The 16,032-nt window shown below is 38.4% G+C and overlaps 1 protein-coding gene across 1 annotated transcript in view; it reads left to right on the forward strand.

Annotated features, from left to right (window-relative positions):
• Nucleotides 1-15,471, forward strand: part of COMMD1 (copper metabolism domain containing 1) — a 160,525-nt gene extending 145,054 nt beyond the window's left edge. The window contains exon 3 of the mRNA XM_060117492.1: nucleotides 15,254-15,471. Coding sequence (XP_059973475.1) covers nucleotides 15,254-15,361 — 108 coding nt within the window. The 3' untranslated portion in view covers nucleotides 15,362-15,471. The remainder of the gene's footprint in view (nucleotides 1-15,253) is intronic.
• The last annotated feature ends 561 nt before the right edge of the window (nucleotides 15,472-16,032 follow it).

The raw sequence follows: 16,032 nt of genomic DNA on the forward strand, positions 1-16,032 counted from the left end.
AATTTTAGAACTGAGACAGCCTCTTATAATTTATTCAGTCTTCTTTACCTCCTTGAGTAAACTACCTGGAAAGTGGCTAACTGTTTTCTCAGAACATCAAAAGTCTTTTTTTTTTTTTTTCTTTTTTTTTGACCATACCGCACGGCTCGTAGGATCTCAGTTCCCAGACCAGGGATTGAACCCAGGCCCTCGTTAGTGAAAGCACAGAGTCCTAACCACTGGACCCCCAGGGAATTCCTGAATGTCAAAAGTCTTGATCTACATGTCTACTATAGATCAAAAATATTGATCTACATGATCTAGTGAAATTGCCTTTTAAATTGTTTTAATTTATTGCCTTTTTTTCCGGTTAGAATGTTGGCTCCTCAAGGGCAGAGACTCCATCTTGCTTACCACTGAATCCTCAGTGTTTAGAACTATACCTAGCAGATATAAGACAGTCAATAAGTATCTCATGCCTAATTCACTGACACAGTGTTTTAATGTCTTTACATTGAGAACCTCCTGCCCCCAGTCAAATGTTGGTTGTTTTTCTGAAATCCACTTTTTCCTTTAGGTCTGACATGGATGGTCAGCCCTGTGAAGGAGTGTGGACATTGACCTAGAGCAGCTTGGAGTTGAAACAATTATGTTTATGTGATAAAAGTCTCTGAGTCACATGGCAAATAGGTTTATCTTTGTATACCTTTTCTCTCAATGCTGCTTGTATTTGATCCTTTGTAGCCATCAGTACTTTCAAGCCCCTTCAGTTCAGAAGTGTCCTGTGTTGTCTGTCTATACCATGAAGTGGGAGAGGTTGGGAAGCATTGCTTTATTGGATTACAAGCAGTCTAAGATTCTGGGCTTCAGCAAGAGGTCTTCTGCATGGTAAAAGTTTTGTGATAATGCAGGTGAGGGAAATACACAGACATGTTTGTAACAGAGCATCAGCAAGTCTGCTATTTCCAAGAACAGAAAGCTCAAAAATCCAGATTCTGAAAGGTTAAGAAGGGCTTACTGTTTAGTCCTGAGACTTTGCCAGTTTCTTCATGGTTGAGCCTAGCCTTTTCTAATTCCTAATATTTGAATCCATTGGGTGGTCTTGTTTAATAAAGACTTCTATTAAGAAGGGAAGAGAGGGCAAATAGTGTGCCTGATCCTTGCAGGGAGGAAAAAAGTGCGTTGAAAGAGCACAGAGCTCTCAGGATGTTAAGTAACACTGTAAAAACATGCAGGAGTTGATTTACTGTTTGGGGCTTGTCATAACCTGAAGCAGTTGGTGCTGTTTCCCAGTGTGAGCTCTTTTTTGTTTCACCAGGACAATGTTAGGTCCCAGGAGTCTTTCACGTGACTGTTTGTCACTATTAAGAGCCAAGTGCCTGTTCTGAAGAAAACAGAGCTGTAGTTAAAGTGTTCAGGAGAACTCCTTTTTAAGTGTCAGGGGACAGGATGTGTGTAACAGGGTAGGAAGAGAGACTAACATTTATTGAGAGTCTGTTTCACACAAGACAGTGCTGGGTACTTGCATATGTGCTATCTTATTTAATCTTTATAACAGTCCTATAAGATAAATACTATTTTTCCATTTTCTAGATTTCGAAACCAAAACTTAAGAAAATTAGATGACTTTCCCAATGTTACACAGCTTTTAATAGTGGAGCCATATCTAAATCTAAATTGTCTTAACTCTCAAACCAATGATTTTTTCCCCTTCATGATATTGCTTTGGATTCCATGTGTAATGATGGAGAAGTCTCATTTCTTGATCTTCCTATAGAGGGAGAGGGAAACAGTATAAAATAGCAGAGTTTACATGCATTTACGTACTCCTTTCTAACCTTAACTTTCAAAATGTTTTAAATATACTGAACTTTTAAACATAATACTGAGTAAGATCTTAATGGGTGATGCAGTCGAGTGGCTGAGAAGTACTTCTCTCCCTAAATTTAAAGATGTTTGCAAAAGTATATATTACTTTCTGGAAATTTCCAATTATGAGCCATTATGTCCTAAAGAACAGAGGTTAATAGTGACCTTCAGGGTATAGCATCATCATTGTCATATGTTTTGACTTAACCTCCGGTTGAGAATTCCCATTTCTAAAACAGTTCATTTTAATCTAATTATTTCTTGAAGGCAGACTCAGACTTAGGGCCTCGTCCTATAAATGACAGAATTACTGGAAGTTCTGTCTTAATGTTCATACTATATATTTTTGCTCTTCACTGATGAAAATAAAGACTTCGCATTAAAATTTTCTTTTGAGACTTCCCTGGCGGTGCAGCGGTTAGACTTCACGCTTCCACTGCAGGGGGCATGGATTTAATCCCTGGTCGGGGAGCTAAGATCCCACATGCCATGCGGTACCGTCAAAAGAAAATAAATAAATAAAATAAAATTTTCTTTTATCTTTTCAGACTACAGATGTAAACCCTCATTTTGGCACAGTGATGAGAACCTAATTTTCTGTTTGCTTTGCTAGAGGCCCCTCCTCACAGGTTGAAATGTGGGACACAGAAATTTACTTGTTTGTTTCATTTTATCTTTCTTCCCCCTAGGGATCATTTGACTTTCATTTGAAGTTCTAATTGACAGAGGGGGAAAAACAGAAAAATGATGAAATATTTGAGATAGTAATATAAAAAAATACCAGTTAAATTCGATTCCATATCTCAAAAGTGGATTTGTATTTCTGTACTTTGAAGAATTGGTTTAGCTACTATAATCCTTTTTTTGTTGTTTTAATCTCTGACATAGAGTGATTTAACATAAATAGAATAATTTTATTGGTGTCTTCTAAGAGAAAGTGGGAAGAATGAGATTATCGTACTAAAACAATAGATTGGAAATGCTCTGCACACAAGCTCCCTTGCCCTCTTGCTATGGGCAAGGGAATTACGGAAATGAAGTAAGAATGGTATCTTAACTGTGGGCTTCCTGACTTTTCAGTGTTATTGTTGAAGATTAAAATTTGACTTTAAGAAAATTGCTTGATTTGGCTGTTCTCTTTTTTCTTAGAACTGACAGTGATGAGTTGACAGGAAGGGATAGGCTTTGCACCTGAGCTCCTGACCCTGCTTTTAGTCACGGTATTCATTAGCACTCCCCTAAATAAGTTCACATTCTTGGCAGCTCTAACCTGGAGTCAATAGAGATGCTGCTTAATCAACCAATATTATTTTAATGTTGCTGGGGTATGAGATACTGTGGTAAAATCAGAGAATGTAAGATACAGTTTACCCCACCCCATCTGTGTTAAGTTGCCTTGGATGCATTATCTCATTAATTCTTCACAGCAACCCTATCTGTTAAATCTGTTAAAAATCATCATTTTACAGATTAGGCATTTAAAACTTAGCCAGCCACACAGCTAGAAAGTAGTGAAGTTTTAATTTAGGTTTGGATTTAGGTTTGTATGACTTCAGAACCCATGTTCACTAATCACTGGGGGTAGGAACTAGGGAACATATAGGCATTTGCACGTACATAGAATCTCATTATGAGGAAACATCAGACAAACCCAAATTAACATTCTATAAAATAACTAACATATTCTTCAAAAATGTCAAGATCAAGAAACACAAGACAGGTTGACTGAGAAACTATTCTAGATTAAAGGAGACTAAAGATGCATGACATCTAAATGCAATCAATATGTGATTGTGGGTTTGAGGGAAGCAGGAAAAAAAAACTTCATAAAGGACATTACTGAGGTATTTGATAAAATTTGAATGTAGACTGGGTTAGATAGTAGTGTTTATCAATATTATATGACCGTGACTATATACGAAAATGTCTTGTCTTTAGGAAATATACACTAAAATTTTTAGGATAAAAGAGCATGACATTCCCTATTTACTCTCACATGGTTGTGAGAGAGAGAGAATGACAAAGCAAATGTGGCAAAGTATAAATAATTGAATAAATGGTGAATCTGGGGAAAGAGTATAGGAGAGTCATATTTTTCTCATTTTTTTGTATACTTGAAATGATGTAATGAAAAATTTTAAATACCTTATATTCTATAAATGGTGACTAAAATTCTTCAGAAACCTTCAAAACACAACTGGGGCCAGAAGATGAGGACCATATTCTGTTCATGCTTCCTGCATTCACAAAGAACTTGCCAAACCAAGTTGAGGAGGTAAACATAGGCTGTTATTTTGAAGAGGAAACTTAAGTCATACTGTCAAGATGTTTTTCTTATATCTCTTTTGGGGACATACCTCTCTTTTCTTCAAAATAGTTCGTTGTTTTTGCTGATATTTTTGTCCCATTTCTTTGGCCCCTCTTAGATGGTTCATATTTCTGACTTACTGACATAATCTTGGATAGAGTGCTAAATATATTCTTTTTAACAAAAGAATAAACTACAAAGTAAACACTATTTTTACTAATTATTTATGTTGATTTATTTTTATTTTTAACAGTGTATATGCCGCCTCCGTTCTCTCCGTTTTAGGTGGTTTTCAGTCAAGCCTTGATTACATATGAGTGAACTATGCTGTTTCGGGCATCATCAAGGGCACTCTTTTCTTTCAGTCCACCCAGTCCTGTTTACCCTTGCCTTGGCCAGAGAACAGATGTGGGCCAAATATAAAGGATGTTAAAGGTTTAAATTCATAATTTAATATATTTTTCTCTTTTTCCCAATACTTTTTCATTCTCTTTCCTTTTTAAAAAAATTGAGATATGACATATAACATTATATCAGTTTCAGGTGTACAACATAATGATTTGTTATTTTTATATATTGCAAAGTGATCATATTTATCTTTTTGTATTCCGAAAGTGCTTTTAAGTGCTGATGTGATTTTTTTCAAGATGAATAATTTGGTGTTCCTGGGTTAGATAACAAGGCAGAACTGGGAATTCCTTCTGATTATAGATGGAAAGAACCCCAGGGTTCAGCAGGTATTTTGGTTCTACTGACTGTGATCTGGGAGAAGGAGTCTCAGTCAAGGAGGTCCACACGTTAGTCAATAGAACAACAAAAGCAAATGTCACCTCCCACTTCTGGTGATGGGGACAAGTAACTATATATACTGTTGAATCCTCCCTCCCTCCCCCTGCCGCCACACACACACAGAAAGAGAGAGGGACTAAAAGGCCATCTTGCTTCAGAATAAGAACTCAGTCTCTTTATAATATGTCTCTGCATAGTAACTTTGGGTTATCGTACTATCAACACTCAACTTTCCTTTGAGTCTGTTAAAAGTTAACTTAATCATAGACTAACTTTCACATGTGGGTACTTAGTGACTATAAATAATGGTGTTTATGTTATTATATATGAATGTGAGTCAGGATTGTGAAATGGTTAAGTGCTTGGACTCTGAAGCCAGACAGACCTGGGTTTAAAACTGGCTCTGCCACTTATGACCTGTGTGGCCTTAAACAAGTTGCTCATCTTTCCTTATCTGTAAAATGGAATAAAATTCTCCTCAGCAATGTGAAATAATACATGTAAAGCACTTAGTGTTATGCCTGGCATTTTTATATCTTTGATAAATGTTAGCCATTGTTAGTTATCATTGCTATTAATATTATTATCATTAGTGTAATATCAGTATCTGCTTACATTTGCTAATGTCTTCAGATTTATCACACTTTTCCCATACTCTCTCCTACTCCTGCCTTCCAGGCTGACTTCTTTTTAATTGAGGCATTTCATTTTTTAGGCGTTTCATTTTCCTCCAGGGTTCAGAGATGATCCTTGTATCCCCCTCAATCTCTTCTATTCCCTCCACTACTTCCAAAGCCTGCTGAATGAATGGGACAAAGTAAGAAATTCTCTTTCTTCGCCAGTTAGGACCTGACTACCTGTTCTGTCTTTTGCAAAGGGCTGAACTTTTAATCCTAGTTTCTAGAGCTGTGGGCAATATTAAGCAAATGAGGCCTGACTTTCTTTTCCTCCATAAATTGGATCAGAAGTATATCAAAACCCATAAAATCCATTGCATTATCTGACGAAGTCTTCCTGCTGAATATAGCTGAAAAGATGTGATTTTGGGTCAGATGGACAAGGTCTGTCACTTCTACAGTTGTTCAAAGTACCTTACCTCTGGCTTGGTCTCTACTTAGTTACAGGGTCGTTCTAAGGATCAGATGAGATACGTCATGCATGTGAAAGGGCTTTCTAAACTGTAAAACACCATGTTAATATGAGGGATGATTATTGTGTATGAACAAAGGCCCCAGCAACCTAAGTGATGCCAGAATTCAACCCTAGACAATAAAGATGCAATCTCCTCTCTTTCTGCCACCTCCAGAAGTTTGCAGTTAACTATTTGAGCTAGAGAGGCTAGTGACTAACTTCATGCAGTGACTACAAATCCTCTCTTCTTCCCTCATCCCCATATTCTCTTACAGAATGTTACGCCAGATTCTGAGTCTTCAGAGCTGGACTTTGGGGTACAGCGTGGCAAGCAAGGTACTTAATAGGATCTGGGAGTGAGGATTAGGAAAGATTTCTTTTGTGCCATTTTCCAACCCCCTTCCTGGCAGCCCCTATTGATTAAATGACATTTCAAAGTCGAGTTCAGTAAGAATGAGGCCAGATATGGCTTCTGCCAAACTGGGCTGGCAGATCTGAGCAGTCAGCAGATAGCTTTTGTGTATGTGTGTGTGTGTATTTCTTGTTTCTGGATTATTAGAAATTCTTTTCTGTACGATATGAACAGCAAGCCTAGACTCGTGTGAGATCATCATCATCATCATAACCGCACTTAGGGGATACCTGATAACACAGTACACTCCAAGCACTGGGGATTATTATGGACTGAATTTTGTCCCCCACAAATTCAAATGTTAAAATGAAGGTTCCAACCTCCAGTGCCTCAGAGTGTTACTGTATTTGGAGTTAGTTGGATATACAACAAAATTAATCCCCATTCTCCACAACATTGCCAAAAAAAATTCATCCAAAACTTCTTCTCCCTAAATCAGCGTTTTCTGAATTCAAAAGTCCTCTTGTCCTTAGTCATTTCAGCCTTTGCCCTCCTTACATAAAGAAGGGCCAAGGGAAATGCTGCTTTATAACTATGCCTATTTCTGCTTAATTGTGCTATCATGAATGACTTAAAAGAGACCACATTGAGAAAGCTGGGAATAGATAGATGGTGCTATTGGCAGAGCAATGGCATTGGCCTCTAATTAGACGTCCTCTAGTTGTCCTCTAGTTGTCTTCTTCCCCTGCCAAGGATTTTGTCATTCATTGCCACACTCTTGTCTTTTTATTGGACAAATTAAGGTGTTTCCCCCATCTTAATCTCTAGGTTATCAAGAACCCCTTAGAAAGCAAGTGCCATTGCATACTTTGTTCCTGCCTAACTAATGGTATTGCCTAAATGAGCTACTCTGGATGAGGTGGGGTTTTTTGTTTGTGTTTGTTTTTTAATCTTCTCTATTCCTTTCATGTAAATATATTTTAGTTTGTTTGTCAAAGTTGTTTGCAAATGAGTTTGCTCTGGAATGTACCTCATCAGGAATGATGAAGGGCCCCAATGTGAACTTCAAACTAAAATTAGCAACACTCTTTTCTCATGTGCTAAAGAGTTTTGTCATTTGGTTTCTCTAAAATTTAAGTGAAATTTCTCCTTCCTTCAGCGTGATTTGCCTTTTCAGCTGTTTAGTGGTTGTTGCTCTGGTTCTTTGTCCATTGTCACATGGAAACTAGTTCTACTTAGCCAAAATTCTGTATTATTTCCTAAAGATCAAACCAGAGCACCTAAAACTAGTTTTTTACCCAAATATTTTTCAGCCACAGTTTTTCAAAATACAGAAAATCTTAACAGCTAAATATTAAATCCTGCTGAAAATGAAAAGTTGTAAAATGAAGTAGAGCACAGTATTTTGTAGAAATCAGCCAATGATCTAATTGAATTGAGCTTTTAGTGTTTATATAACTTGGCTCCATTTTATTTTCCTTTTTGGGTATTTCTAAAATACTAAATACGTAAGTCTTGATGCTTATGTAAATCAGTACAAAATGGGGTATTTCTAGTTAGTTCCCATTCTACTCTGTTAAATCTACACTAATCAGGTTTGAAAGTGTCCATATTGAGGGTCAGATGTAGGTGTTAGTGGGCAATGGATTGAATCAAAGAGCTGGGAATTCTGGGCTTCATGTAAGTGGGGCTAGTCTCTGGGTTTCTTTTGGTTTGAGTGGTAAAATGAAGATTGATGGTACCTTTACCTTTCACTATACACTGAAGAGGAGCAGGTATGTGTCAGCCTGCTTTGAAATCTTTGGGGGAAGAAGAATAGTGATAGTCTTGGTTTAGCAGTACAGAATTTGGCCAATGAAAGAACCACTCATTCTTGCAAGGTCAAAACTATTTTCTCCCTTTCAGAAACAAGTCAGGTTGCCTGGGCCAAAATACATTTTCCTTTTGACCACACATTGGCAGGACAGGCATGTCCAGTTTTCTTCTAGGTCATAGCTCTAGATTTTTTCCAGCTAAGAAATATTCAACCAAAAGAATCTCAGGGTCCTGTTCTTGGCCTATTCCCACTTTCTCTCTTCTTAGAAATTCAAACAGCTTTGAGTGGACAGTGTTCTTGGGATCTCATTGCCTTGTTGGGTCACAGGCCCTGAGCCTGCAGGTGAAAATGAAAGCACCCCAGCAGAAGGATGTGTGTGTGTTTGTGTGTGTGTAAATTCAGCCTTTGGATTTCATTGAGATTATCTTGCTAATGCCCTTTTATAAGGTTCATTAGGTTTTCCTGGTGCCTAGTGACCTTGGTGATCAGGTGATTAGAGAGGCACGGAGAGTATGGATCTGGGATCTGACTAGTTTAAGGTACTTCATCTATGGATCTGTGCATCTGATATGGGTTATGTGATAAGGAGAAGGATTTGCCTTTGGTACTTTCCTACTTTTATGTTTTGTGCCCTACCTATTCATCCCACTTCCCCCAGTCCCTCTTAATAGTAGGTACCCTATGTTTTAGGGCAGGCTACTTGGGTTCATCCTTTCTGGAGGAAAATAAATCTCTTGATTTAAGTTGTAGAAAGCTGTTAACGGCTTTTTTGTATTACCTCTCCTGGGAGTATTTCTGTTTTAAAGACATTATCTAGGCTGAGAACAGTAGTCCTGGTTACTAACGGAAGGGAAATATTTGGGATAAGAAGAACTTTCTGGCTTAAATTGCTACCATATGGGTATGATTTTCAAAAGTAGTTATGTGAAGTCACAGTTAAAGTTCCTCTAATTTCCTTTTCTATAAAACTTTTTGCAGAGCTGCTGTGATTTAGTCATACTAACCAGTTTAAATTTCACTTCCTTTTCCCATCTTGTAGAAATACTTAAAAGATGCACCAAAAACGAGGAGGAAGTCAAGCAGCAGAGACCCAGATAATAGGTTTCTGAATAATGAAGATCTGATGTTATTTTTTTTTTAATTTTGCCACTTTATATAAAACCTGTGTGCGCCACTTGGAAAGTTGAAGTTAGGTGCCTTAGATTTGTTTAGCAGTAACTTATATCTGTGGTAGATCTGAAACTCCCTGGATATCTAATGTCTGTTTTCTCCCTTGAGTTTCTAGTTAACTGATTAAAAATTCATGTTTTCTCATAAAGTTTATCTTTTAATATAATAAGAATTTGTGAGGGTGGGGACTTTTAAATTTTTTTAAGCGCTTTAAACTTCTATTGTCAGGTTGTCCTCACAAAAGTGTTTTGAAATGCCTGAATGACATCACCAGAAAACTCAGTAATTGTTATCCAGTGATGGTTAATGCTTTTATACTACACTGGTAATACTCTCTCTTCTTCTAGGAGATTGCAGAAATATGGATAAATACTTCCTCTAGAAGGTGCTCCAGCTCTGAAAGTACCATGTCTTAGTCCCACATATGGTCTTAGCACATTATGGACATCTGTTGAGTTTTGGGGTGAATCATTTTAATTTAGTTGCTTGGTCATTAAGTTTCAGTCGTAGCTTCCAAAAGAGTCTGATTTTAGTATTTTCTGATCTTCAGTAGCATAATTTGCTTTGTGATTTACAGTATAATTTTTTTTCCCTTTTGGAAAATTGCTTTATCATGCTTTTTACACAGTAGATGTGGGACTTGTCAGCTATTATATTTGAAATGAGGATTTCCTCAGGATTAAAAATGGCCTGAGTAAGGACCATTGATTGTAATTATGTATTGCTAAAAATGTTTGTTGAAAGATTAAAAAACATTATAAATCACAAGTTTTCTTTTGGAAAGTATTGTTTTAAGCTACAGCATAAGCTATCCATTGCTTTAGATATAGGGTATAAGAACAGGTTGTAGAGATGAGGCCATGTGTCTGGTATCAAGACCCTTGATGCAAATTCTTTATGAAATGTCATCTCGCACGGTTGTTGTTACTATTATTCTTTTTCTTCTTTTTTAACATCAAAATGCTGTTATAATTTTAATATCAAATGATAATAGAAAAAATTAAATACTGGTCCTGGTTCATACTATCATATTTATCACTTAGAGGGCAACCTTTCTGCCAACTTAGGCATGATAAAAATTTTTGCTGGGGCTTTCCTGGTGGCGCAGTGGTTGAGAGTCCGCCTGCCGATGCAGGGGACACGGGTTCGTGCCCCAGTCCGGGAAGATACCACATGCCGCGGAGTGGCTGGGCCTGTGAGCCATGGCCGTTGAGCCTGTGTGTCCAGAGCCTGTGCTCCGCAACGGGAGAGGCCACAACAGTGAGAGGCCCACATATCGCAAAAAAAAAAAAAAAAAAAAAAAAAATTTTGCTGTGCTCATCTTTGGAGTTTGCATTTGGTGATTATGTACTTTCACAGTCTGAAGAAATTCCTGTTTATACTGAAGTAGTGATTGAGGCCAGAAGTAAAGTAGGAAATAAAGAAATGATACCCTTACATAGAAAATACTGGAAATGGCAGAGGAGAAGGAGTTGGGGATAAGAGAATAAATATCCTGACCTCTCTCTTCTCTTGTCAGAACCCAACTGTAAGCCAGAGAACAAAGGAATGACAATCTTATAGGACCTGGAACAAGGCAGAGAAAGGGGGAGAACGGCTATGAAAAGACAAGTAGAGAATAATCAGCACAGTTTTCAGGGAACTATAAAATTTTAATTTTGGATAAGTGGTCCCTTATGAAGTAACTTGGAGGATTCTTTGCCACAGAGAAGCTATTTTGAGGTCTCCTGAAAGAGTTAGGGAGCAGTATTGGTATAATTCTGAGAAAGCTGCAGAAAGTATGGGATTGAGTGGCGAACACAGATTTACTTATGAAGCTGTTTTAAACTTTTCTTGTGGGCAATGTTCAAAGCCTCTGGGTATCTTATTTATTATGTAATTGATCTTCAGGACACTATTGCCAATTTTGACCTTTGCCGTATGTTCTCCTTCTCTCTCCAGAAGACACAAAGTGGCACAGCTGCAGCTCAGAGGGTTAATTTAAGTTTAGGAAAGAACAGCCCAAACAGAGGGATAGGCTTCATGGCTAAAAGTTTGTGCTCAGCCAAGAGTCCCTTTGTGTCAATAAATGAAGCCATAAGAAAAATTGGAATAGCCTTATGAAAGCTGGTCACCTGTATGTGGCCTTCTGAATCAGTATTGGTTAGCAGGATCCTAAGGCATCCTTTCGCACTCTCATCCTTCATCCCCCAACTTTAGAATTTTTAAGACACCACAACATGTTAGAATTTGCCAAAGTTGTATTCTAATGATAAATATGACCAATAATTTGGGGATAAAGCTTTGCATGGGAAATAATACAGAAGATAGGCTATAAGATTTCTATTTTTTCTTATGTTCAGTTTATTCTAAATGGTTCTATTTAGTTATTTATTAAGTCATAGTTCTTTTTATTTTTAGCATTTTGTCACTGTAGTATCATTTTGCCGAAGAATTGGTCAAGGTATGCTTCTGGACCTAGATAAGGAAGTCATTTAAATGGACAGTACACACAGAGAGGTTATTTAATAGTATGTAGATGGAGAAACCAAACATTTGCTTAATAACAGCCTTCAATTTTTATATAAAATAATAATCAGTTATACTCTCTGACCCTGTTGGGAAACGAGTTTAAGCTAAAACATTAAAGATTTAGGTTTGACAAGTAAGAGTTTCCTGAAGAATGTCAGAGTGGTTACCTGGGAAAGGAGTTCTTAGGAACATGTAAGATGTCCTTCTCTAGAAGTCATTAAAAGCTAGCTAGGTTTTTTTGTTGTTAGTTTGAAGAGGGTGGCCTCTCAAAGATCTCTTCTTAGGATTTTATGAATTTTTAGCTTTTGTACTTGGAAAGAATATTTGAATATTTTACCTTTGCTTTCTTTTCTAATTTGGAATAGTTACTTAAACCCTTGAGTTTAGTACACTGCCATACTCGCTGTGATCACAAAGTACATATTCTTAATAATGATGCACCTGCTTATTCACCTGCTAACCATTTTCTGGCTCTATCCCATGATGTATCTACACTCTGCTAAGAAGCAAGTTCTAACTCTTGACTCAGATATTTAAATACAGGAATTTAGTCTTATCATTGCTCAGTATGACCAGATCAAGATGGATGACTTTGAGAAAAAAAATCAAGTGTTTCAGATTGCTCTTGTACTTTCTGCGTCTGGCTTGAAAAGCATCACCTGCATTTCTAAAGATATTTTCAAGTGTTTTAGATGTATTTTCTGTAGGGCACCCCAGCCAAATGCAAAATTTGAACAAAGCTCCATGTGTTAAGCCCCAGTTTAAAGGCCCCTGAATTCCTGATAAAATATTTTGATGACATAACTAGATGAAGCTAGGCCTTGATAATATAGTTTCAGGTAAACTGTTTCTTCAAAAGTCATGTATGTGTCTTTCTAAGACTGTTAGTGTGCATTGTTTCCAGGGGAGAGAGTTGAAGGTTGGGGGTGTGTGGAAAATATTTGTTTAACTTTGGACTCTGTTTAGCCTGCTTTTTCTCTCTAGTATTTGATTCCCCTTAAAAGTAAACCAAGCTTCATTAATACTTAGAGATCCAATCAAAGATAATTTGAATACTGAAACTTATAACAAATTAATGACCTTCAGTTAAAAAAGATCCTGGCTATTTATTAATAAACTTTGCTCAGGTTTTCCTGTCTCCATGCACATTGTCCTTGATAGGCTCTTCCCATATAAATGGAAAACGAGGTGATTTATTATTGTAACTGACTTCTGCCAGTTTCCTAAATATATATGTTAGACTCTGGTAATTATTAGTTTCTAGACCATTGTTCCAAAGGCCAAATATTTTTAAATGTTTTAAAGTCAGGCTAAAGAGCTCAATAAAACTGAATGAAGAATAAGAGGCTTTCAAATCTGAGACCTGTTCTTAATTTAGCCAAGTGAAGTACCTAATTTGCCATACATTTGCTCTTATTTCCAAAAGGAGATAACCCTGCCTGTAGCTCAAACACAGGAGCATCTTTCTTTTCTTAAAGTCGGTTTTTGCTTTTTTTTTTTTTTTTTTTTTTTTTTTTTTTTGCGGTATGCGGGCCTCTCACTGTTGTGGCCTCCCCCGTTGCGGAGCACAGGCTCCGGACGCGCAGGCCCAGCGGCCATGGCTCACGGGCCCAGCCGCTCCGCGGCATATGGGATCCTCCCAGACCGGGGCACGAACCCGTATCCCCTGCATCGGCAGGCGGACTCTCAACCACTGCGCCACCAGGGAGGCCCGGTTTTTGCTTTTGACTAAATGAAAACCTGGCAGTTTCTAAGCTCACATGTGAGACTATACCCCTTTCCTATTTAAATACATGTTTGAGGAAAAAGTTCCTTGTAGCCAGGGAAAGCTGCCTTTCCTCCCTTTGAAAGACTCTCATCTGAGAGGCCCCTTCTTCCCCCTCTGTACTTGTTTCTCCTGGGTGATGTTCAGTGCCATCAGTATAGACACAGCGCAGCAGCTCACCAACAGCAAAGGTACTTTTACAAAATCAGATCGTGAAGGTTCTCCTAGCTGATGACAGAGTGACTCCCTCCCTCTGAAGAGGCTTATTGGTCTTCCTTTGCCTGCCACTTTGAATGGGGGTGGGAAATGCCATGTATTTAGAAAGGAAAATACAGAGAAAAGAACATTGATCTGGTGGCTGTGCCATCAACAAACAGGGATAATAGGCATGTCATTTAACATGCCTGGGGCCTCAATTTCATAACCTGAAAAACAAGGTAGTTGGGTTATATTGTCTCTAAGAATTCATACTGCTCTAAAATTACATGGTTATTATTCTTTGGGATCTTGAATATGGTCACTCTTAAAATCCTATACTTTTCCCTTGTCTCTCAAGACAGTGTGGACCTAGCATTTGTCCAGTGTACATGAAATTTCTGTCACCACACTTCAAAGGCCTTTTTCTTTGACTTCTACCTAATTTGGGGTTGATTGAACCTAACAGTTATTGAGAGGAAATGTTTGAGGGAAATCTTGGGAGAGTTGGCTTGTAGCAAGTGGAAAGGCCTCAGAAATGTTTAAGGCTGTTTCAAGATCTGGTTATCTTTCAATTATCTGGTTGATGTTTCCCAAGCAACTTGTTCACAGCTTGTCACAATTTCTAGTATAACTACTAAATCCAGGGTAGCCCAATTCCCAGGCAAACGCAGAGCCAATCTAAATCCTCCTTCCATTGTTTTTATTACAGGGTGCTATGGAGACAGAGTGGACTTTGGAGTCAGCCAGAGCTGGGAGTTCACAATCTGACTCTACCTTTTTCTGATTTTGTGATACAGGTTAACCTCCCTGTGTCTCAGGGTCATCATCTATAAAACAGCAATACTTAACTACTTACCTTAAAAATTATTATGGGGGGCCTCCCTGGTGGCGCAGTGGTTAAGAGTCCGCCTGCCGATGCAGGGGATACGGGTTCGTGCCCCGGTCTGGGAGGATCCCACATGCCGCGGAGCGGCTGGGCCCGTGAGCCATGGCCGCTGGGCCTGCGCATCCGGAGCCTGTGCTCCGCAACGGGAGAGGCCACAACAGTGAGAGGCCCGCATACCGCAAAAAGAAAAAAAAAAAAAAAAAATTATTATGGGATTAAATGTGATGACAGACAAGAAGAGCTTCTCATGTGCCTCTTAAAGAGAACAGCAGACGTTTGTGTACCTCTTTAGCATTTATGAAACACCTCATAGAAGTAGTTTCATTTAGGGCATTGTGTGGATAAGATATCATTTAGGTATTGAGGCCTGAGTCAGGCTTGCTGGGTAGGGGCCCTGGGCTTTGGAGCTAGGTCACACCAGATCCAGAGCCTTGGCTATCTTGAGGGTCTTGTCTAAAATATCCTTTTATATTTTCCAGGAATCTGAATTTCTGTGTTTGGAGTTTGATGAGGTCAAGGTCACCCAAGTCCTGAAGAAGCTCTCGGAGGTAGAAGAAAGTATCAGCACACTGATGCAGCCAGCCTAGCTGAAGATGGAGCTGTTGAAGCAAAGGTGTTCATGATCCCTCCCCAGGGACCTGCTTTTTTTTTAAAAAAAATCTTATTGCCCCAATAGTATTAAATCCTCAAGTTCAAATCTTGCCTGCCTCAGCTTGCTGCGATTTCATTCTCTCTTCCTTTCATTTACTCTTATAGTTGATCTACTGCAGACGTTCTTGTACTTCAGCATACAGAGGCACTCATAAAAGCATTTAAAAAAAAAAAAAAGGCCTTAAGGACCCTATCCACAGAGACTTGGATTCAGTAGGACTGGGGTGGGATCAGCTTTAGAAACCCTTGCTATGGTGGCTTATTCCCGGGTAGGATTATAGGAATTTATACATGATAAGTCATGCAAGAATTAGAAAAGGAGAGAAAACATTTTACTCATGCAAATACAAGGCTGACCAAATATGGCCTGAGCTGAGGCCTAGAGGAGCCTGCCTAACCTAGAAGAGGTTTACTGACCTTAGTAAGACATGAAATGCTTCTGGAACTGATTGAGGCATTTGTATTAGTTCTGCCTAAATCTGGTGGGGGGGGGGTCTGGTTTGATCTGAGCTACTGAGAAACTTGGGCTTTTCTGGAACCTAGAACAAAATTGACCTCATCATAAAGGGTCTCCCTTCACTTACCTCAAGTCAGGATTGTGGGAAGG

The sequence above is a fragment of the Mesoplodon densirostris genome, chromosome 14 (assembly GCF_025265405.1).
Source record: "Mesoplodon densirostris isolate mMesDen1 chromosome 14, mMesDen1 primary haplotype, whole genome shotgun sequence".
NCBI lineage: Eukaryota > Metazoa > Chordata > Mammalia > Artiodactyla > Ziphiidae > Mesoplodon > Mesoplodon densirostris.